This window comes from Narcine bancroftii, chromosome 6 (assembly GCF_036971445.1).
Source record: "Narcine bancroftii isolate sNarBan1 chromosome 6, sNarBan1.hap1, whole genome shotgun sequence".
Lineage (NCBI taxonomy): Eukaryota > Metazoa > Chordata > Chondrichthyes > Torpediniformes > Narcinidae > Narcine > Narcine bancroftii.
In genome coordinates this window covers 43,217,285-43,241,477 of record NC_091474.1, presented here as the reverse complement: position 1 = coordinate 43,241,477, position 24,193 = coordinate 43,217,285, and the positions used below count along the sequence as shown (strand labels likewise).

General features: G+C 43.6%; 2 protein-coding genes and 1 long non-coding RNA gene across 13 annotated transcripts in view; 2 read left to right on the top strand and 1 right to left on the bottom strand.

Moving 5' to 3' along the window:
* Nucleotides 1-9,767, top strand: part of ppp4r1l (protein phosphatase 4, regulatory subunit 1-like) — a 58,999-nt gene extending 49,232 nt beyond the window's left edge. For 3 of the 5 annotated variants that reach the window (XM_069884825.1, XM_069884827.1, XM_069884828.1), the window contains 4 exons: nt 984-1,104; nt 2,476-2,610; nt 4,214-4,355; nt 7,977-9,767. In XM_069884825.1, coding sequence (XP_069740926.1) covers nt 984-1,104; nt 2,476-2,610; nt 4,214-4,355; nt 7,977-8,125 — 547 coding nt within the window. In that variant the 3' untranslated portion in view covers nt 8,126-9,767. Of the gene's footprint in view, nt 1-983; nt 1,105-2,475; nt 2,611-4,213; nt 4,577-5,328; nt 5,515-7,976 lie in introns of all 5 variants that reach the window. The other 2 variants (XR_011340058.1, XR_011340059.1) reach the window with 2 other exon arrangements.
* On the bottom strand, nt 101-16,251 carry LOC138736029 (uncharacterized). 4 transcript variants are annotated; one of them, XR_011340062.1, is made up of 5 exons: nt 16,157-16,251; nt 14,250-14,387; nt 7,865-8,035; nt 7,092-7,203; nt 101-465 (listed from the first exon to the last, which is right to left on the bottom strand). It is a non-coding gene; the product is annotated as an uncharacterized lncRNA (long non-coding RNA). The 4 variants fall into 4 exon arrangements; XR_011340061.1 differs by lacking the exon at nt 7,092-7,203 and having other exon boundaries at nt 14,250-14,392; XR_011340060.1 differs by lacking the exon at nt 7,092-7,203.
* Nucleotides 10,462-22,247, top strand: LOC138736027 (ankyrin repeat domain-containing protein 60-like). Of its 4 annotated transcripts, none has more exons than XM_069884830.1 (5): nt 10,462-10,661; nt 16,439-16,641; nt 17,987-18,117; nt 19,890-20,055; nt 20,759-21,970. In XM_069884830.1, the coding sequence occupies exons 2-5, from the start codon at nt 16,473-16,475 to the stop codon at nt 21,184-21,186; spliced, it is 894 nt and encodes a 297-aa protein (XP_069740931.1). In that variant the 5' UTR covers nt 10,462-10,661; nt 16,439-16,472; the 3' UTR covers nt 21,187-21,970. The 4 variants fall into 4 exon arrangements, with proteins under 4 accessions (XP_069740931.1, XP_069740930.1, XP_069740933.1 ...); XM_069884829.1 differs by having other exon boundaries at nt 16,374-16,641; XM_069884831.1 differs by lacking the exon at nt 10,462-10,661 and having other exon boundaries at nt 16,260-16,641; nt 20,759-21,057; nt 21,883-22,247.
* The last annotated feature ends 1,946 nt before the right edge of the window (nt 22,248-24,193 follow it).

Genomic DNA, 24,193 nt, shown 5'->3' with positions numbered 1-24,193 from the left:
TCTGATGGTACAAGTAAAGCCTGACAAAACAGTGTTCTCCGGTGCTCGATGCAAAACATGCAGACACACAATCAGACATGACACACCTACAAATAATATATTCCAGGACAGGTATTTTATTTATTAAAATAAATAAATAGATGGTGTTTTGTGCACATGAGAGTCTTGGGTGTTTAGTCTGATTATTCAGGATTCTCACTGCCCCTGGGAAGAAGCTGTTCCTCAGCCTGGTGGTGCTGGCTCTGACACTCCTGTATCTCTTCCCCGACGGGAGCAGCTGAAAGATCCTGCATGCAGGATGAAAGGAGTGATTTTGCCTGCCCTCTTCAGACAACGATCCTGCTAGTTAACGTCGATGTGGGGGGAGACTCCAGTGATCCTCTCTTCCACTCTTATAATGGGTAGTTAATGGTCAGTACGAACTCTGAGCTGAAGGGCCTGTTTCCATGCTGTATCTTTCTGACTCTGAGTTTGGGACCAATGGAGACACATAAAATTAAGGCTAAGATATGTGTCAATGGTAATCAGGCTGAACAGCCTGTTTTTGTGTTCTAAATTTGGCTTTTATGTTCTATAACATTTGAATGATAATTTGTAAAACATAGTAATTAATATATTTAATATAATTAGTATTACAAATAAAATGGTTTCAGATCATGTCCCTGCTCTTGCTCTGGCTTGGTGATGTGTTGAAATACCATTACATACTTTTGAAGAATAAACATATATATATATATATATATATATATATAATATATATATTAGGTCCCTGAGTAGAGAATGAAAAATTACCTAAGACGATGTTCCTACTGACAGTTTACCAAAACTTTTATATGAAATAGATCATCCAAAGGAATTGGGAGTGAATTACTATGGTAATTATGGTTTTAAACTAGAGATATGTGGGCAGATCCCATGCGAGACAAACTAGTGTTTTGAGTTCCACTTTAAGCCAACACTGATGTAGCCTTGGCTTATTTCAGACAAGTAATTTTGCTACTGGAGCTCTACAACCCAAATGATGTACATGACTACTTGCGACACATCGCTCTATCTCTCTGTTCCGATAAAGTTGCTGAGGTTCGGTGGATTTCCTTCAAGCTGGTAAGCACAAGACAAATGTTACCATTTCAAGCTATCGTTCAATCTAATTTTAGTAGTGCACCACTCTTGTTAACTTTCACTTGGGATTTGAGCTTAAAGCTGTGGCTTTATCTTCCATGCTTGGGGGATCATTCCAAGGAGGCTTCACAGTAAGCACAGAATGGAAAATAGATACATAAACTAAGCTGTGACAATTTCTCCTTTCTGCCAACGTTGACGGTGTTCATTTATCCGTAACATTATCTTGCTATTTTTCTAAAAGATGGTTTTCAAACAATTGCTTAAATTAGCATTTTAGATTTTAGGAATACCCCAACCACCAGATGTGACCATTTTAGATTGTAGGGATACCCCAACCACCAGATGTGACCATTTTAGATTGTAGGGATATCCCAACCACCAGATGTGACCATTTTAGATTGTAGGGATACCCCGACCACTAGATGTGAGCATTTTAGATTGTAGGGATACCCTGACCACCAGATGTGAGCTTTTAGATTGTAGGGATACCCCCGACCACCAGATGTGAGCATTTTAGATTGTAGGGATACCCCGACCACCAGATGTGAGCATTTTAGATTGTAGGGATATCCCGACCACCAAATGTGAGCATTTAGGATTTGAGGCATACCCCGACCGCCAGATGTGAGCATTTAGGATTTGAGGCTACCCCGACCACCAGATGTGAGCATTTTAGATTGTAGGGATACCCCGACCACCAGGTGTGAGCATTTTAGATCAAAGGGATACTCCGACCACCAGATGTGAGCATTTTAGATTTTGGGGATACTCTGACCACCAGATGTGAGCGTTTCAGATTTTGGGGACACTCCGACCACCAGATGTGAGCGTTTCAGATTTTGGGGATACTCCGACCACCAGATGTGAGCGTTTCAGATTTTGGGGACACTCCGACCACCAGATGTGAGCGTTTCAGATTTTGGGGACACTCCGACCTCCAGATGTGATGCCTGTTTGTGGTTCTATTGATGATGATGAGGACTTCTGCATAATCAGAAAATTAGGCGTGAGGAATCATCCAGGAGAGACCTATAAGGTCTACATCTACCAAAAGGAGAAAAAACTTTTTTAGAAGTTGGCTTGAAATAAAATAGGAAAAATTGCAAATGTTTGAAAATGTCGAGAAATGAGATGTTAAAGTTTCCAGGGTCAGCATTTTAGAATTGAACAATGAAACTTTAACAAAGTCAGTGAGAAGATGCACATACAAGAGCAGCCAGCCAAATCAAGCTTGCTTTGAAAGGGTTCGGACTGTGTTGATTAATAGACAACTTCAAATATTTAGCTGAAGCAGATCCTTTTCCTGTTGCTAATGCTCACTAAACAGGTAGCATTGTGATTTGTGAACAGGTGGTAGAGATCCTGAGGAAGCTCTATGCGTCTGCAACAGACTCGTTAGCCGTGAACTTCATGAATGAACTCGATCTTCGGTTCTGCCACTGTGCCAGGTGGACTGGTCGGCAAGCATTTGCTTTCATTTGCCAGGTTCGTGAGCAAGCAAGTAAAATAATCTCTTGCCTAATGCAATCTGCTGGAGAAACTTGGCAGGTCAAGCAGCATTGGTGAGAGGAAAAGAATGGTCAACCTTTTGAGGTTAACCCCTTTATCAAGTTTTGGCTCAAAATATTGACCTTTCTTTTTCTCCCACTGATGCTGCTCCAGCATCTACAGTCTCCTGAGTCTCTCCAAAATAATTTCTTATATTGGGGTGATTACTTTAACTAAAGCGAGTTTGTCTGTAGTTTATATCTGCTTCCCTTCACACTAGGCTAATTGGCACGCAGGGATCATCAGACACCGGGAACGATACTACCTACCTTGGTAGTATCATCCCTGGCAACTGATGACGCCTGCGTGCCAATTAAAGAGTAGGTTGGCCATTAATTACTGGAACAAGGTGCCAGTGTGAAAGGGGCTAGAGATATTTACTTCACAAAAGGTCATTGGGGTTGTGATGCAAAAATGAAATTCCAAAGATCCCTGAAGGATGCATTACAATGGAATCAATATATAGAATTATGACCATTTTAATTACTCTCCCACCACATCAAAATTCACTTTGGACCTAGGCCAAAACCCACTGATTGTGCAGTGGGAATGGGACTTGAGCATAGTGTCTGTAGCCATAAAACAACAGAACAAAATCTGGCTGAATTATTAATCTGCCTAGTGCCACTGACCTGCACAAAGTTCATTTCCCTCCAATCCAAATGTCCAAATTTTATTTAAATGTTAAAATTGAGCCGGCGTTCACCACTTCAGCAGGTAGCTCATTCCACACTCCCACTACTATTTGTGTGAAGAAGCTCTTCCTAATGTTCCTCTTAAACTTTTCCCCTTTCACTCTGAACCCATGTCCTCTGGTTTGTATCTCACCTAACCTCAATGAAAAAGCTTACTTGTATTTACTCTTATCTCTGCCTCTCATAATCTTGTAAATCACTATCAAATCTCACTCATTCTTCTACACTCTAGGGAATAAGGTCCTAACCTGTTTAACCTTTCCCTGTAACTCAGTCCCTAGAGTCCCAGCAACATTCTGATAAACAGTTGAGTTTGGGAAGGTGGTATAGAGGGAGGGTGAGAAGGGTAATTGAGTAGGGCTGAAGGGAGTATGAACATACATTTGGGCTCTGTGCTGGTGGTGAAAACATGGTGGGGTGGCAGAGGTAGTGTGCCCAAAGATTTGAGTAAATTTCTCACTTACCTCCTGATCTCCCTCTTAAGTTGGCTCTGATTATAAAACCACCAACTAGGGTCCCCAGGACAACCTGCTACCAGTTCCTTACCGACATCCCAAAGGGAACATTGCATTTGGAATAATGCCATCATGTGTTCTAGACCCCAAAATCACTTCAAGATTCGAAGCGGAACTCGCATCTGATTGCCATAATTGGGTCCAGAACTAGCAACAGCCTCAAAAAAATTAAAATTATCGGTCAAATTGGTCTGAAGTCATACCACTAGTTATTTTGAATTTTCTGGCAGTAATATTTCACAGAATTGGTACCCCTCAAAAACCAAGAAAACTTTAGGAAAGGTAAATCACACGAAATGAGGAAAAAAATTCTCTCTTGTTCTTGCACAGGCAATAGTAGAGGAAGAATGCATGCCAGTAAATCAGTTTGTGGAACATCTTCTTCCCAGCCTGCTGGGTTTAGCCACTGATCCGGTCCCCAATGTTCGGGTGCTGCTGGCCAAGACACTGAGGCATACCTTGCTGGAGAAAGGCAAGTATGAGAACACAATGATAACAGAGCATGTTGGAGAAACTTGGGAGGTCAGGCAACTTTTGTCAAGAGAAACAGTTAACATTTCAAATTGATTATCTTTCTCTGAAAATTTGATTGAATTCCTTTTGGAAGTTTGAAGGTATAAAGCATTCTTCAATGAAGGCATCACTGGTTCAAAACAGTGGACAATGTGTGGAATTCCAATAGCTGATATTCAGGTAGCGAGCCACCTCTTCTTAACTGGATGTTGACGTTTGGAATTGGATATGTTTTAGATTTTGCCTTTGTACTCATTCATACCTTGATTGTTTTTTCTATGTTGGCTCCATGCCCTTTGAAGCATTTATCTAATAAAATTCTATTCACCTCTGCTTACAAATTTTCATTTGCTAATGTCCATATTACTTTAGTAAAGAGAATTCTATAATCCCTTCCATGAAAAGGTGTGGCTGCTTTCATTTCTGAGTACCCAACCTTTGTAATAACAATATGGCATGCCTGTTCAGTGACTTGCCCACAAGAGGGCACAACATAAGAACATAAGAAATAGGAGCAGGAGTTGGCCATCCAGCCCTTTGTGCCTGCTCCACCATTCAATATGATCATGGCTGATCTGATGATTGGCTCATCTCCACCTATTTGCCTTTTCCCCATATCCCTTAATTCCTTTACTATGTACAAATCTATCCATCCTTGTCTTAAATGTATTTACTGAGGTAGCCTCCACTGCTTCAATGGGCAGTGAATTCCAGAGATTCCCCACCCTCTGGGAAAAACAGTTCCTCCTCATCTCTGTCCAAAATTTACTACCCTGAATCTTGAGGCAATGTTCCCTAGTTCTGGTCTCCCTACCAATGAAAGCAACTTACCTACTTCAATCTTAGCTATGCCTTTCATAATTTTATGTTTCTATAAGATCCTCTCTTAGTCTTCAAAATTCGAAGTCCCAGCTGATTCAATCTCTCCTCAGGCAAATTCATTCATCCCTGGAATCAATCTGGTGAACCTCCTCTGCACCGCCTCCAAAGCCAGTACATCCTTCCTCAAGTAAGGAGATCAGAACTACATGCAGTACTCCAGATGTGGTCTCACCAGTACTGTCTACAGTTGCAGCATAACCTGCCTGCTTTTAAATTCAATCCCTCTACCAATGAAGGTCAGCATTCCATTTGCCTTCTTGATAGCCTGCTACACCTGCAAACCAACCTTTTGCACTCCCAAGTCCTTCTGCACGGCCACATGTGGCAATCACTTGCCATTTAAATAATAACCTGATCTTCCATTTTACCTTCCCAAGTGGATAACCTCACATTTACTAACATTGTACTCCAATCTGCCAGATCCTTTCCCACTCACTTAACCTATCTATAATCTCTCTGCAGACTCTCCGTATCCTCAGCACAATTTGCTTTTTCACTCAATTTGGTGTCATCAACAAACTTAGATACACTACACTGTCCCCTCTTCCAGATCATTTATGTCCATTGCAGGCCCAGCACTGACCCCTTCAGTATCCCGCTCACCACTGATTGCCAACCAGAAAGACACCCCTGCACCCCAGTTCTCTGCTTTCTATTCTGTCCATGCATCATCCCCAATTCCATGCATCCTTATTTATCAATCTTCTAGGTGCACCTTATCAAATGCCTTCTGGAAATTCAGGTAAATAATGTCCACCTGCTCCCCTCTATCACTTGTTATATCCTCAAAGAATTCCAGTAAATTGGTCAATCAGAACCCGCCTTTGCTGAATCCATGCTGTGTCTGCCTGATGGATCCATTTCACTCCAGGTGCCTCTCTATTTCTTTAATGATAGCTTCAAGCATTTTCCCAACTACAGACATCTTAGTGTATAAACTACTGGAAACACTCAACTGGTCAGGCAGCATCCGTAGAAAGACGAAAAAAGTTGACTTTTCGGGTCACAGCTTGACCAATTCTGAACAGCAGGTGACACTTGACCTGATGCCCAGACACGTGCAGAGGTTCACCGCCCTTGGTCTGCAAGGGTGGGTGCTGGATCTCCTGTTATTTGTCATTCCTGTTAACGATTTGGATGAGGATGTAGATGGCATAATTAGTAATTTTACGAATGACACCAAAATCGGTGGTATAGGACATTGAGGAAGGTTATGATTACAAGAAGATCTAGATAAACTGGGAAAGTAGGCATCAAAATGGCAGATAGAATTTAATTCCGTCAAGTGCAAAGTGATAAACTGTGGGAAGTTAAACGATGGCAAGACTTGCACAGTGATTGAGAGGTCCCTGGAGAATGGTATGGAACAAAGAGACCCAGGCGTGTAGTACAAAACTCCCTGAAAGTGAAGTTGCAAGAAGACAGGAAGGTGAAGAAGATGTATGGTGTACTTGCCTTCATTAGTTTGGGCACTGAGTGCAAGAATTTCTGAAATGCTGTGTTTTCTTATATTTGTCCATGAATCTCTGAATTTATTTTGTGAAAAAGTACATTACAATTCTCCAGTAGTACAACAGGCAAACAGTGGCCCAAGGCCATATTTCTTCCTATGCAACACATTGTAACACCTTGGAAACCACCAAAGTTAATTCGTCTGATGTTCTCCGCAGCCTGTGTTACAAAAACTGATCGAGTTCTTATTATTTAGTATCATTATTTAGTACCTCGTGTGTCTGTGAGGAAGGATTAATCTAGTTAACTTTTCATGGAAAATTCATTTATGGTCAGCTCTAATGGAGAAAGGGTTTCATACCTCAGCTGAAAAATGGGACCTTGCCATTCAGGTTTGGAGAACAGAAGTCATGCTCAGATTTGGAGGCCTTTGACACTTCATCTGTAGTATTATGTGCAGTTGGTTTCCACACCTAAGGAAGGATTTACTTGGCTTGGAGCAAGTTTGGTGAGAGATGACTCAATCAATCCCTGCCCTGTGCTAAAATACATAGAGGGATTAACAGGGTAGATCCCTTGTGGTTGCGTTCTCCAGCTAAATGATTTAGAATCATTTAGAATTTGCTAACTGCTTTGCCAAACTCCATAGGTTAAAACTAGAACTCTCAGTAGCTAATTATTTTAATTTCTTTCACCATTCCCATATTTATGGCCTTGACAACTGCCAGGGTGTGGCCAAATATAGACTTGAGGAATAATCTACTACGTTCCTCTAGAACAGCCTTAACCCAAAAGTATGACCATTGATTATTCCAATTTTAGGAGACCCTGCCCCGTACCTATGTCTGGTTTCACTGTTTCCATTTCTTCACCTCCCCTTGTCCTCACTTTTTAACATTCCCTGTGGTCTCTCTACCTATCTTTCCACCTCTCCCATTTTCTGTCCAATACACTGGCTTGACCCCTACCCAGCTTCTTCCCCCACTCCTCCCTTTTTTTTTCACCCCTCCTAGCTCTCGTCTCAATAAAGGTCCCTGACTCAAAATGTAGACTGACCATTTCTCTCTATAGATGCTGCCTGATCCCCTGAGTCTCTCCAGCTTCTCCTTTGTTCAAGGCTCAACATTGGCTTACCGAAAGACAGAGTTGTCTGGGCTGTCTCCTGCTTCTATATTGTGTGCTCTGATGAGTGAGTGAATGAGAGCAGGCTTTAGTTAACAGTGCTCTGACCTTTTCTTCTTCCCAGCATATTTTACAGAGGCCAATAACCCTCATGTGGAAGCCGTTGAAGAGATTGTCTTGATCCTGCAATCAGACAGAGACCGTGACGTGCGTTATTTTGCAAACGCTGAACTCCAGAACAGTCCTATAAACACCACCTCTTTCATCAACTGAAAACCTTTCCAGCACATTTGTCTGACTTCCTAACCACACGCAATTGCTGAACTGGCACCACGCCGGGTGAACCCTGTCTCTGGGACATGGTGGAGGCAACACCCAGCAGCAAAGAGGGCATTGCTTTGCTCTCTAGATGAGTCGGAACTGGAGGATGCAGAGCACCTTCTTCCTTGTTAAATACAGAGTTTATAATTAAAGGGTATTCCAAACTGAACTGGTGTGAAATTCACTAGTAAGTGGTGACTCCAAGAGTAATGTTTCACTGACTGTTTTTGGATCAGAAAACTCATGGAAAAGTTCCTTTTCAAAAGCACCCTTTGACACAACTACTTTGATCTGTTAATATTCTACAATTTCTACAAGCAAGATCATTTGAAAATGGTTACAGCATGACATCTTTTTAAAACAAAAATTGCACTCCTTGCCTTTAATTCTGTATAGGTTATATTTGTATTAATATCCACATAGGACATGCATTTGTAAGTTTCGGAAAATGTGGACGTGGGGATTTTGAGTACGTTTTTAATTTTTTGGAAACTTGCAGGTAACTCTGTATCCTACCCCACCTCTCACAAATGGCTGTTTTCCATTTCCACCTTGAAAGCCAGACTGAGCGTCCTGTCAACGAGTCAACAATTGACTTCTGCTGACCTGCTGGGAGCAAGGTCTGGGAGCAACTCGAAAGGGAAGTGGAGCTTGTGCCCTTTTAGCCACAGGCTCCCTTGCCTGCTGACCCTAAATTCTCTATGAACATCTGAGACAGTTTTGTCAGCCAGAAAGGTGCAGCAGCACTTGAATCAAGCGGACTGGTGCACAGGTGCATTGAACTCTTTAAATTCACAATGTAATTGAGAACACTGGTTTTGAGTTTGATAGCACTGAGAATGCAGTTGATACCACTAATGCAATGGTTAGAGGACTGATAGACATTCAGATATGAATGCAGTAAATGTGAAGTAGAATAAAAGTTTTAATTTTTTTTACCTTTTTAATTTTATTGCTTTTATCCTTGGATCAGCTACTCCATATTGGCAGAAGGGAATCTGATAAGTGTTTGGAGATGGAACTATGAGGTACTCCCAAGGTAAAGAAGAGGTGCATTAAACTTCCACCTCATTCTTTGGTGCTGAATTCAGCTGGAGGACTGCTGGTACCAGTCTGGTCCTGCTTCATCATCCTCTACTGTTCCCCCCTAAGATCTACGCTATCAATCTTCAAAGCTCACCACTATCTGGGTTCTGGGCAACTGGTGTTGCAATGTTAGGAGGATGGGTCATATCGAGCTCATTACAGTGGGAACTTGGTTCTGCCTTTATAAAAGTGATGGCAATAATTTTGCTCAGTGTAGGGGGATTCCTCCATTTTGGAAAGGCAGGGTTTGGTTTCTCCTGAATGTGCAACCTTTTTCAGTCTTAGTTTGTCATCTGCTCCTCCTCCATGCATTACAGTGAAAGAAAAGGCCTGCATCAGGAAATCTTACCTTTGCACTTGTTTTGATGCCAACTTGTATTACCAAGTGTTTTTTATTGAATGGTGTATTAAGTATGAAGTTTTTGTATAGTGTAAAGGCTGATTATATTGTAACTATAGTTGCAAGTTTGGGTTTTTACAATTAACATTAAATACTGTGTTACTGTAATGTCTTTGTTTCTCTCTACACATTCATCAAAATCCTTGATGCGACGACTATGGCTGCTATATTTGTTGAGGACTTGTACCTTGTGATGATACTGGTGTGTGACCAAATGTTGATTGTTGGCCATCTTTTCACTGTGGAGGATGTGTGAGCTGAAGCTCAAATTGGACGGAGCTGGGTCAGAGAAATAGTCAGGCTCATTCAATACCAACTTGTACATTTATCCTTGTGTTTATTTCTGTCTAGCCTGTGGCATTGTGGTCCAGACATTGTTGGGCTTGAGTGGGAATGGTAGACGAGATTGGTCATGGTTCATCATGAAGTGGTTTTGAATTGTCTATCAATTCAGTCTCAGACCTCAACATGTATACACATACAGTGTCAAAGATCTAAAGGCTTCCTCTTTCATCGACTTTGGAAAAGTGATAAAAATGTATCTTTTGGTTAATTTGCTCCATATGGGGTTTGCTTTAAGCTTTAAGTATATTCCAAACCTAAATCCATTCCTAGTACAATTCACAAAAAGGCTGGAGGAACGCAGCATCCATTGAGAGCAATAGGCAGTCAACATTTCAAGCTTCATCAGGCATGACCTGCTCAGACTTTTGTGAGTCCAGTACCTGTGGACTTCATGTTTAGCTCCATCTGTAGAATGAGAGAATTGTTGCATCACAGAAGAAGTCATTTGGCTCATCAGCCAGTGTGGCTGTTTGTAGAGCTGCCCAATAACCCTTTCCATTGATTTGATTTTACTTCCAGAGGAAAGGCCTGATCTTCATGGCTTTCATACCAGTACAGGAGCTCGGTAATGAATGAGCTATTGACTTGAACTTAATTTTATGTTCCTTGACGTTCTGTTAACATTGTAGGCTGAAATAGTACCAGATGCTTCTCACGGTGAGTACAACCAATTTTTACTTGTATCATCTTTGTGTGAACTAATTTTCCATCATCATTTATTTTGGTGATGTTGAACTCTAAATTGTAATTACCCTTGAGAAGACTGGCACCCATAAGGCAGTGGCCTATTCCTTTTTAAATACCTGCTGAGCTTATTGTTAAATTTTGGTGTGTCCTCTGCTTCAGCAACTAAACACATAGTGCATTCATTCACATCTGAGATTTCAGGGTCTCCTGCTGTTTATTGTTTTTAAAATTTAATTTTATTATCTTTCCTGAATAATGTGCTGTTTGCCTCTAATATTCCACCTCAATTATTTACTGTTCCTCTGCAAGTTAAAACTTTCAACTCCCCCACCCAATAACTCATTCCACCCATATGATTATTCTATACACAAAGCATGCAAATCCTTTAATTAATATCAGTCAGTAGGGTTCTTGAGTTTACCTCTTGACAGAATATTACTGTTCTTGTCATCCAGAGTAATTTCACAATTCAGCTCAACTTAAGAAGTTTTAACCAATATTTTGAAGGCATCACTGTCTCCTTGGTATCACGACTCACCAGCTTTTTGAAATATTCTATGATATAAATTCCAAAACAATTGATTTTGATTCTTGGCATTACATCCAAAAGTCCTGGGGTTTTCCTTGAGCTCCAGTCAGTTCCCCTTGGAAGACCAGGTTCAAAACTAGAATTCCAGGTTGACCAGTCTGAATGAATTGATTCCTTGGGCAAAGATACCAATAACTAGGAACAAATTTAACCAACTAAGGCTTGGGTCCAATTGACAATGAAACTGGGCAATGGTGTTAATTATTGGCAAATGTAGCAGTGATGGTTTTCATCATGTTTTTTACTCAGCCGCTGTGTTCTGGGAAATTATTCCCTTTTTCCCGGAACTCATGCTGTGTAAAAAGCTCGTAACCGGAATGGGGGTGCCATTCCAGTTCTGACATTTTTTCACCTAGACCCCTTGTCATTTTCCCAGAGCGCCTGCGGTGTAAATTGCATTCCAGGACCAACTGGGCTAATGAATACGACGTAACAGTCGACGTCGACGCAGCCTCACCTCTTTAGATGCTGCCATTAGGTAAACCTTTATACAGATTGGCTAGTGGACAAGCGTTTGATTTGCTGGGACCTTGTCTTGAATGTCATCGCTTATCACCTGGCCAAGGGGCAATGTTAAATGGCATCTATTTGGGACATCAGATGGCCAAGGGTCAGAATTAAGGACATGCGCAAGATTATTATCTCTCAGAAGGGCTGGAACCTTCCTTCTCCTCAGCCTTCAAGGAAGGTTGAGTGTAGTGGCAATGCACATCCCACGTATGTTATACGTCACAGTCGACGTTGACACAGGGGTATTGCATGTCCTGCCTCTTTATATACCACAATGTCGGTATGCTTTATAAAATGGCAGACTGAAACAGAGATTTGCTGTTTTGGTCATTCCAGTGTGAACGACCAATCCCAGGACATCAGAGACTTTTCTTAATGGTAAAATCCCATGAAAGGTATCGGTTTCTGTGGTTCCTACGTATAACTTGGTACCAAGTGAACTTTGTAGGACTGATTGCTTAAATTACCCCCTGGAATATCACTGCTTGCTCCCAGAGTTCAGTCCTGCCTCTGGACAGCTGGATTCTCTGCAGCTACCCACAAGACAAGTTGCCTTTGCTTGGGGCCTCAACATGGTTATCTGATCACTTTAGTCCAGGAGATCAATTGATGAGTGGGAACATGACAGTTGTGAAATGCAGAGTAGGAGGACATGCCCACAAGTCAGGTTGGGAGTGTCCTCCACTCACAAAGAAACAAAGGGCAAAAAAAAAACTACAAGAGAAATAATATCACCAATGGCTGGCTGACTCAGACAGATAGCAAGTTCCCACTCTAACTGCTCCTTAACTATATCAGGAAAAGGAGGTGCAGGAAGTACATAGGGATAAATAAATGCCCAAGGCCAGCATCCCGAGGAATGCTCAGAGGAGGTGGCTTGCTGGGGTCTGATGGAGATTTTTGACCTTTTTTTTAAACAATTGTGCAACGCTATTTCAACACCAGGACCTGGTTCGGACCTGGTTTGTAAGGAGTTGTACATTCTCCTTGTGTCTGGTGGGTTTCCTCCTACCCTTCAAAGCACATGGGGGTTGTAGGTTAATTAGGTGTCAGATACAGCAATGAGCTCTCCGAACCCTTCTCCATTAACAATGGCGTGAAGCAAGGCTGCGTTCTCGCACCAACCCTCTTTTCAATCTTCTTCAGCATGATGCTGAAACAAGCCATGAAAGACCTCAACAATGAAGATGCTGTTTACATCCGGTACTGCACGAATGGCAGTCTCTTCAATCTGAGGCACCTGCAAGCTCACACCAAGACACAAGAGCAACTTGTCCGTGAACTACTCTTTGCAGACGATGCCGCTTTAGTTGCCCATTCAGAGCCAGCTCTCCAGCGCATGACGTCCTGTTTTGCGGAAACTGCCAAAATGTTTGGCCTGGAAGTCAGCCTGAAGAAAACTGAGGTCCTCCATCAGCCAGCTCCCCACCATGACTACCAGCCCCTCCCCCCCCCCCCCCCACATCTCCATCGGGCACACAAAACTCAAAACGGTCAACCAGTTTACCTACCTCGGCTGCACCATTTCATCTGATGCAAGGATCGACAAAGAGATAGACAACACTCGCCAAGGCAAATAGCGCCTTTGGAAGACTACACAAAAGAGTCTGGAAAAACAACCATCTGAAGAAACACAGAAAGATCAGCGTGTACAGAGCCATTGTCATACCCACGCTCCTGTTCGGCTCCGAATCATGGGTCCTCTACCGGCATCACCTACGGCTCCTAGAACGCTTCCATCAGCACTGTCTCCACTCCATCCTCAATATTCATTGGAATGACTTCATTGCCAACATCGAAGTACTCGAGCTGGCAGAGTCCGCAAGCATCGAATCCATGCTGCTGAAGATCCAACTGCGCTGGGTGGGTCACGTCTCCAGAATGGAGAACCATCGCCTTCCCAAGATCGTGTTCTATGGCGAGCTTTCCACTGGCCACCGAGACAGAGGTGCACCAAAGAAGAGGGACGAGGACTGCTTAAAGAAATCTCTTGGTGCCTGCCACATTGACCACTGCCAGTGGGCTGATATCGCCTCCAACCGTGCATCTTGGCGCCTCACAGTTCGGCGGGCAGCAACCTCCTTTGAAGAAGACCGCAGAGCCCACCTCACTGACAAAAGACAAAGGAGGAAAAACCCAACACCCAACCCCAACCAACCAATTTTCCCTTGCAACCGCTGCAACCGTGCCTGCCTGTCCCGCATCGGACTTGTCAGTCACCAACGAGCCTGCAGCAGACGTGGACATACCCCTCCATAAATCTTCGTCCGCAAAGCCAAGCCAAAGAAAAGAAAAAGGTGTAATTGGCAGCACAGACTCATGGGCCAGAAGGTCCTGTTACCATATGCATGTCCAAATTTAAATTTGAATAATGTGGATTTTTTTTAAAAATGCGAAATAAGAAGAATGGTGCAGGTGTGTAGAGGAACAGAGTTACTATATCAGGTCGATGGACTTACTGAGAACTGCTCTGTGTAGAAATCTTGAACTTGGTCTCCAATGTGTGGAGACATATCAGCAGATATTTCGGTGAAGGTCAATATTTTGCTGCAAGATCTGACACCTGAAGTTGTGAATCAGTTCCACTGAGGTGTGCACTATACTGACACAAAGCATTCAAAGCAAATAACTGCTCATTCACGAACTCTTGCACACACATATATATATTTATATATGTATACTCACGCATAGCATATTTCTCTATGCCTCACACAGACACGTGTGCATGCAACCTCATAACTCAGCAAATATGCTCTCAAGCACACTTGAGCTTGTGGAATTCCCTTGGATGCAAGCGAACACGGGTTCTCACACTCACACACAACTGAGTCTCACTTTCACCACATACACCCTAATTCACACACACTCACTCCCTTTCTCATGCACATGCACACAATCTCCTCACCATTCCCACACAGACCTGTCCTCAGCCTTATCTGTTGCCATGGTGAGGCCAAACTTAAACTTTGATGATCACATTTATTCCACCTTGGTAGCTAGAGCCCAGCAGCATGTCTGCAGATGCTGGGGTGAGTGTAATACAGAAACGTGCTGGAGAAACAGCAGGTCACGCAGCATTCTTTAGGAAGTAAAGGGTCCACATGACTGTTAGCCTGTACCCCTCCCACTGCTCCTTCTGCCTTCTCACTCCCCTCACTTTTTTTTATACAGGCATCTACCTGTTACTGTTTCTACGTGATGAAGGGCCTAGGTCTGAAACATTGGTCACCCTTCATTTCCTATGAATACTGTCGGACTCTGGCTTTACCTTACTCTTAATTTAGTCTATGTGTGGTCTGAGTCCAGCGTGTTCTTTGAATGAAGTGATAGGAGAAGGTATTCGGTTCAACAGTCAATTTATTACACAGCACAAGAATAAAACTTAACAGAGCTCTGGGTCAGTCGTAAGTTCATAGGTCACCTGCACAGTGAGCTGTTCCCCAAGACTGACCCCTATTGTCCAGTTGGCTCAGTTTATATAGATCAACCTTATCATACAGAACAAAAGTTGGCTTCCTTTGCTAGATTTCATTATCATACAGAACAAAAGTTGTCTTCCTTTGCTAGATCTTTTTGCATAAGGGTTATCACAAGTCATCTCCTGTTTTGCAGATATCTGGGGTGTAGCACTCCCATCTTAATCCTCCAGGCCAGACTATCCTGTTGATTGGATCAGAAATTAATTCATCCCCAGATATTTCTAATCACCATTCTGTTCCTGTCTGGCCAATTTCTGCTGTTCTCTTTAACACCTCCTCCTGCCTTAATCTTCCTCCTAGACTGGTATTCCATTCCCTTTGTTTCTTGCAGGCCATTCTTTGTTCTGGTCTGGCCTGTGTCTCCTGTGCTACTCACCACCTCCTCAGTTTGAGCATTCCTCGTAAATCGTTTTATGCATTTCCTCTCCCTGTAGTTTGGGAGCAAACAATTTTGCTCAGCCAACTTTGCTCCATGCTGTGATTGCCACTTAATCACATTCCTCTTTTTCCCTGAACCATGCAGTACATATAAACTTATTAATTAATCATTTCTTTCATAATGTTTTAACCCCAAGATTCCAACAATGCTGTGTGACCTGTTGAGTTTCTCCAGCACATTGAATTTTCCAGATATAGGTAACTCCCAATCGATTCCTTGCTCCTGTTCTGTTCTCTCAAACCTTGTTGTCTCCTCCCTTATCTGTCTCTCCACCTCTCCCAGCTTAATTTCTCCAGTAACCCATCCCCCCATTTTTATCCTCCCTTTGTCTCAAAGAAATGTCCTGACTCGAAACATTATCTGACCGTTTCTCCCCATGGATGACTTGCTTAAGTTTCTCATTGTTTGCACACTCTCACTCATTCCTGGCGAGAATTTGTCTCGTTACCATCGTGTTGATGCAGTGTTCACTGTCCAGACAGATATTTGAATTGCTGCAGACTGTGCTGAGGAAGCAAAGCTGTCTCCAAGGAGATGTCAAACAAAACTCTGATCACAATCACCAGCTAATGCCACAAGCAGTGGAACCCAAAGGGCGCAACAATTTTTTTACCCAGTATAAAACTTTAAAAAATAATGATTTGAAAGCCTTTGATTTAATGTAGTTTTAAGGACAGCGCCCCCACCCCCACCTGGAGAACGGAGATCCCGATGTCAGCATTTGGTCTAGGTGAGACATTACCCGTCAGGGCTTTCTACAACTCATGCCACGAAAAAGGACCTTCAACCTGAGAGTACACCTGGAGGAAACAGGGGAGAACTTTCGAGTCAGAGGGTGTCGTAGCGACATGAAGATAGGGGAGCTGAAATCCAAGCTGGAGCTGATCACCGCAATCCCCACCACCTTCCAGAGGCTCTATTATTTTGATGAGGGTAAGGCTCTGTGGCAGCTCGAATTCTCAGCTCTCCTTATCGCTCCATCCACTTGTGTTATTTCGGTGGCCAGACAAATTTTTGCAGTTTCCACTTCTGCCTGACCCATGTATGGCCCCAACCTCCCCATCATACTCTATCTTGCCAGGCAACCATAAAGCAAGTAGTCTTTGTTATTCTGTTGAATAATTTATGATACCTGGTCAAGCAAGCTTTAATCCAATATATTTAGCTAAAACAAAAGCACAAACCTATATTTTCATGCTTTCTCATAGCAGCATCCTGGAAATTACTTAAAGGCCAGAGCCCACATAGTGATGCCAGAGCATTGACAAGTCCCTTCCGTTCTCCGTCTCCCTTGCCCCCTACCCCACCACCTCGCACTCCCCCGACATCTGCAGACTTTATCACCAATGGGTGGATTCTGTTCTCCGGGATATGGTCATGAGACTGGCAATGTGAAACAGCGAGTGGAGCTGTTATCTCATACAAAGTCCTCCCCTACTTATGATGGTCCGACTTGATTTTTCAAAGTTGCGATGGTTCGAATCCAAACTTTGAATTCTGATCTGTTCCCGCACTTTCGATATACGCTACTCTCTCACCATGCTGGGCAATGAGTATCATACAGCATACTCTCTCATCATGCTCTGTCAACCACGCCCGCAGTCTCTGTTGTGATCACGTGAACAAGTGAAATTGATGACCCTGTAACTTTAGCATGCCCACCATCCTCACTGTCCAGCAATTAATTTTAGTTCAATGCTTCAGACATTCTTCATGCCTAGGATGCATTCAGCTGTGTATGTTAATGGTTTTTTTTTTCAGTGTGGAATAAAAGAATTCAAAAGTTAATTATAAAAAATGGTAGGTACTGCACTTTTCGACTTACGATGGGCTTTCTGATATGCAATCCCATTGTAAGTTCAGGAGCATCTGTAGTTCCATCAACCCGGGTTTGGTGCTGTCCCCAGTATGTCAGTGAGCTTGGAGGTTGGTCACGGTGTGGCGGCAATAGGGATTTAACTGAAACCGAGCAGAAATTGCATGGGATGAATGGCCTCCTCCATTGTGAGGAAACATGAAATAATTGTTATAGGGATCAATCTTGCTGCCAATCGAGTACAGCAAGATCCCAGAGATCATTGGCTACTGTAGTTTTGATTAAGTGGCCTATGGCACTGACCTGCCTTTCCCACGTCCCCTGAACTGTTTAATATCTTGTCAGACAGCACTGCACCCCATTTGCCCATTGATACTGAACAATGTCTCACAGTTCACAGTAATCATTATGTACTCAAATGTGGCCACAACTACCATGTTTAACAGAGCCCATCCTTCACAGGAGAAATGCCAGACAACGTCACCCTGAAATTCAATGGTGTAATCAGTGGTGGGAAAATAAGAATGAAGACGTGGTCTCAGGATGGCTGGAAGAACCTGTTCCGAGCTGCTGCACTTGGCAACATTCAGGAGGTATCTCTGCCTCATTCTTGAGTAAGACCATGATGCCTAATGTTGCGCTGTGTTCCGAGGTGGCTGATTAGACCAATGTGGGGTCGATCGTTTCTTTCACATAGGTGGATAGGGATGTAGTGGCATCAGTGGTTGACTTTCAAGAGGCTCTTCTCCCCCTTGCTTCTTCGTGTGAATAAGCATCACTCTATGTCAAACAGGGTGATTCAATTCTTCTTGTTCCCAGTGGTGTATATATATCTGCCCCAAACCTGCTAGAGCACCAGAAACAGAAACTCAGAAAGGCCCCTGCACCCTCTGTCAATAAAGCTGTAGCTGATCATTTATTTCTTATCCCTTTGCCACCTTCCTATCTGAAGATAGTCAACTTCTGAACTTTTTATGCTCTTTAAACTTCTTTGGCAACATTATTTAATCTAAATTTATCTTTAATTTCTCCTAATAGAGTAGGCTTCCTTCCAATTGGTTTTTTGTGTTTTAAAAGGATAGTTATTTGTTGTAAACTATATTTTAACTATTTAAATATTTACCATTGCTGGTCTTATGACATGATTTTTTTAATATACTTTCCCAATTTGCCAATGCTAACACGTACCTTGCAGTTTATTTGGTCTTGATCGAGTCAAGTTGATCTAATTCCATTTCATTCGCAATACAAAATTCTACCATGTTATGATCGCTAGATCTCAGTGCATACTAGATTTGTAGATTATGAATTACATTTCTCATCGCACAATAACAGAGATAAAATAGTTTGTTCTTTGTTAGTTCCTTAACAGGCTGACATAACAAACCATTTCTGAAATTTGATTTCTAATACCATCCTTGCAAATCTGGCTTGTCTAATGCGCGTAGACCGAACTCTGAGATGACCCCTGTATTGTATTCTATTCCCCTGATTACATGTCCTATATTTCTGCTTTAGGATGGGATGAGATGCAGGTTATAAGGAGCAGAATCAGCCATGTTACTGCTCAGCTTCCCCTCCTATTTCTTGTGTTCTTTTGAAGAATCAGCAATGAAACTAGCCAACCTCTTCCACCAAGAATAGGCACAGCATCCATCAGAACAACACTCCGATACTGTCCCATCAACTTGTCTATACCCCATGCCCGATCCCCATTTTCCTAATAAACAGATGCCATACTGTTGGAGAGATTGACTGGTTCTCTGTTAGTGCAAGTGAAGTGAAACCATTTATTGACCAATGGCATTTACTCCCCCTCCCCCGCAGGGGGTATTTTGTTGCCTGGATGCTAGAACTGCAGGTCTTTGTTACTGTTGCCATCTTCTCTCAATGGTAAGAAGAAGGGAGGTAAACAGCTGGTCAGTGAGGGTGTTCAAATGCCCTCTGCAACAGGAGTCAATGGAGGAGAGGTGAGGCAGCCACCCTTTCCTGTGGGTTAATAGCAGGCCCCCAGGGCATGCACTGAGGAGATGGGTGAACTCCAGAGAACCCCCCAAGGGCATGATACTTTCCTGGTCTGATAGTCCTGTGGGCACAATACACAAATGTGCTGGAGAAAACTCAGCAAGTCACAACAATAAAGGGTAACCAATGTTTCAGACCTGGGCTCTTTGTCAGGTGTCAGTACTGTGGGAGTCAACAGTACACTGGGTGCACCTTCAGCAAACAGACTGACAAGGTTTGATGTGGTTGCTCCTCACCACCACCTTCTGGAGATAAGCTGTTGTGTCACAGCTCAGAAGCCAGTGCTTAGTGGATGAGGGTGGGGTGTGATTTGACCATAACATTGTTCATTGACTTGCAGCTCCTGTCACTTGGCGCTACCAAGTTCAGTGATTATTCCAATCCGAATTTGAGGGGGATGAGTGCCGAGCAGAGGGCAGCCTGGATTGCAGAGCGTAGTTTTGTGGCACTACTTATCACTTCTCATAGAGGCCACATCAACGCTGTCAAATTTCTTCTGATGAATGGTAAGGGTCCAGTGAAGTTTGTGTGGTTTAATGCAATCCCATCTTCTGGGGGGGAACATCGTGAAAGTCAGAAGAGGAAATCTCCCCTCTGGGTTACCCACTCCCACTTCCAATCCACCTCTCATCCTCCGTTTTAATCCCCTTTCTCACAAAATATCCCCCCACCCATTTTCATCCCCTCCCTCTCCTGCTTCCATCTGCCTACTCAGCACCCACCCATAGGCTTTATGCATCAGACTCCTTGCCCTCCATCCCATCTGCCCTCCTCCTCTCCTTTGATGGTCCCATCACCACCGTTCACTCTCATCCTGCTCCATCCATCCCTTGCCCTTCCCATCTCCACTCCTCATCTCCCCCATATGTCTGTCATCCCTCTCTGATTCACCAATTCCCCTTCCCACCCCACCGCTACTCCTCAAGCTGGTTCTCTTCTCTCTCCTCAATCAGTCTTGATGAAAAGGTTTGACCCGGTGTCAACAATTCCTTTCCTGCCCTTCGACCAGAGTTCCTCCTGCAGCTTGGTTTATTGCCGCAGTGAGAAACCTTGCTGTGTTCAGTCCTCAACTCCAGCATCTCTGGTGTTGCTGGAACCTACACCAGTGCTCAAGGACTGTGGTGGCAGGGACAAGTGGTTAAGCTCCTCTGGGAAGTGCCCCAAGTCAGGTGGAGCTCCCATCTTCTCTGCTGCTTTATCTGCCTCCAGGGGCTGACATGAACACCAGAACTGCAGACGGACACTCTGCTTTGCACATGGCGGTGAGTGGGGGAAGAGGACAATGCATCAACCACCTTCTCCAGCGAGGTGCAGATATCCAGGGCACTGACAACAAGGGCCAGACGGTGCTGGATCTGGCCCGAGTGACAGGACACAAGGAGAACTTTGGCAAGATTCTGTTGTTCCAGTGGGCCAGGCGGACAGCCAACCTTAAACCCCCCAACCCCATCCAGAGGACTGGCCTGTTTGCCCATCAGATGTATGATTCCACACTAAAGACATGGCAGGTAGGCACACACAAAAAGGTTTACATGGCCACCCTATTGAAAACACCAGAGTCCCAGCATGCAAGTGGGCCCACTCCAACCAAGCCCAAGGCTGGCTCCAGCAAAGCCCAGAAAACCACCCAGTCCTAGCCAGAGGCAGCCTCTGCATGCCAGCAGCTCATTTCTAACTAGTACCGTCAGCTGCTGTCAGACACCAAGACCAGGCCTGAGGGGGGAGCCCAGGAGGGGTGGGGAGGGGGGGGAAAGAAGTGGATATGGGGAAATTGAATGGGCAAGAGGGTGTTTGGTGGAGGAGTGGGGTATTGGTGGAGGGAGCTGCTCAAGGTGGGGAATGAAGCAAGGGAGAACAGTGGGCGGGAATGGGTAGGGTGGTACTGGAGGACATACAGAGAACAGAAAAGAGAAAGTGGAGGAGAGAAATCAGGAAGGAGGGGGAGATGTAGAAGTGGAGGGTAATGGAGGGAGAGTGACAGGAATAGGAGTGGAGGCATAGCAGGATATGGAGATGGAGGAGGGGTGGGCAAGTGTATCAGGAAGTGAGGTGGGAAAGTGTGTCAGGTGAGGTGGGAGTGATGGAGGTAACCAGTGGGCTGGAAAAGGAGGTAGGAGCAGTGAATGGAAGGAGGTGTGATAGTTGACAAGAGCTGCCTGTGTCCACGAAACCTCTGTGTTATGTGGTGAACAAATTGTTGGCCTGAGATAACCCTGCTCACTGCAATCTCCACCCTGCCCCTAAACTCTGCCCTCTGCCTTCCCCATCCTACATGACCCTGACCCTGCTCCCAACCCTCTCCCCTTGTCAACATCCTCTATTTTCCTCTGAAGGAAACCCAGGACCTAAACCACTGTGAAACTGATGTAGGGTCAGACATGAATATCAAGGGCAACAGCAATAAAATAAATCTGAAGTTTTCTGAAGTTCTGCTGTTTATTATGGGTGAGGGAGAACCATGAGGTGATCCCGTACCAGGTGGGGGACCGAGGTGGTGACAACAGGATGCTGACAATCCGCTGTGGGTGGTGACAGCACCCACTCTTTCTGGAAAATTCACAGCCTCACACAGTCGTCTGAATAGCAACTCAAGAATGTCTTAAAACATGAAGACAAAACACCATAAATGAGAATGGTGATGAACACAGAGTGCACAGTGGGTGGGTCCTTGGGTTTATAAATACTGAAAATGAAGTTCATGGTAGAAGTTTGTAAATCACTGCCTAAGAACATTGAATAAAATGTTTAGAGGACATTTGTCAGGATATTGGCCAGAAGGAGGTACTGTGAGAGATTGGAAACATTGCAACTATTCTTGTGGTTATGAGGATCAAAGGAAGGCATTTGAAAGATATTTTGTGAGGGAGAGTTGGATGAGTTCTCCAAGGAGCATCCATTTCAAATGCTGTTGACTAGTTTTAATACTTGCAGCCACTCTACCAGCTCCAACCAGCTGTGGCCTACTTCCTGTTATGGAAGTACAGACCTGGGCGATGACTAGCTTGCGTTAGAAGCTTTTCATTGGGATGGTTAACAAACGTGAATCTGCACCTTAAACATATCCTTGGCATCTCTTAAAGGCAGCTGGGCAGAGAGAGATCATTGGGTAAGCATTCAGGTTTGCCATTCTGAAGGTTTCAAAGCCCCAGGTGGCCATAAAGGGAGAGAAGCACAAACTTGACATTACACAAGCAGGATATTGTTATCATTGGGCCCATTCCTGAGAACCACAGCATAGATCAGTGGTTAGAGCACTGGTCTTATAAACCAGGGGATGCCAATTCATTCTGTGACAGAATATAGATATGTTTTTCGGAGATAAATTGGGGCAGAGTTAATGTAGGTTACATACAAACACTTTAAAACAAATCTTATTTGAAATACTGGAGATCTGCTAATGCTAGACATGCCAGGGCCTCAGACCCTTTGCAAAAGCTTTGAAGAGTGCCCAAGAGACTTCACTAATGGATTGTTGTTTACAAAAAGGCAACAGATGAAAGAGCTTGTCAGAGCTGCATATTATCTGGAAGGGAACTTGCTGTTCTAAGAGGGTCATGTGGTTTTGCAAGCAGAGAGAGTAAAACAGGCTTTCTCTCAGAGAGAGAGAGACACACACACAAAGATTACTTCTACAATGTGACAGTCAGCAGCAGCAACTGGGACTGGAACAGGACAAGCTTGTGGAAAACCCCATTTGGAAGACGGGTTGTGAGTTCTTAGTTCAGCCTGGTCAAAGCCCTTGTGGTTCATGCAAGAGGAGAGGACTGGCTGTCTAATGTTTCACTTGGAATAAGAGAAACTAAAAGGCACTCTGTGGAGACCTGAAAGAAAGATGTAATCATCTGGAGAACCCTGAGGGGGAAAGTTTCGTCAGCAAGACACTGAAGTAGCTGATGGAAGTAAATCAGTTGTGGATGTCCTGGAACAACAAATCTCTCTGAAAATTGACAAAACCTTCCTGAGCGGTAACTATTTACCTTTCAAGCACCAAAGCCTGGTGAACTTTATAAATGTTAAATTCTGTGCACAGTATAAGAATTGCCTGCAACCAGTGAACTTGGAGGAATGAGAGGTGAGATTGGACTGTGAACAAAAGAACTTTTCTGAACTTACTAACATATTACATGCCCGTGCACTTTAGAAGGGGGTTAAGTTGGGTTCGTTAAGTCAATGATGATAAGCTAAAGTCTGATTCTGTTTTCATGTTTAAAGATAATTAAAATCAACTTTTGTTCAAGTAACCATTTGTCTTGGTGAATATCTATTGCTGCGGGTTTTAGGGTCCTCTGGGCTCGTAACAATTCTGTGCTGGGGCCTCATTTTTGTGAGGGGTGCTGGACAAACTGGTGACCCTCTGTCTTCTTTCCGTAGACAAAATTAAAGAATTTCATGTATGTTACATTCTAAATAATAATTGAACCTTCATCTTCAACCCATCTAATTCATGCCAAATTATTTTTCTGTCTAGTCCCATGAACCTGCACCCAGAGCACAATTTTCCAAACTCCTCCCATCCAAGTACCTATCCAAATGTTTCTTACATATTGAAATCAAACTTCACTTTCACCATCCTCTGCATGAAGTTGCCCCTAATGCTCCCCTTAAAAATTTCACTTTTCACCCTAAACTCATGTCCTCTAGATC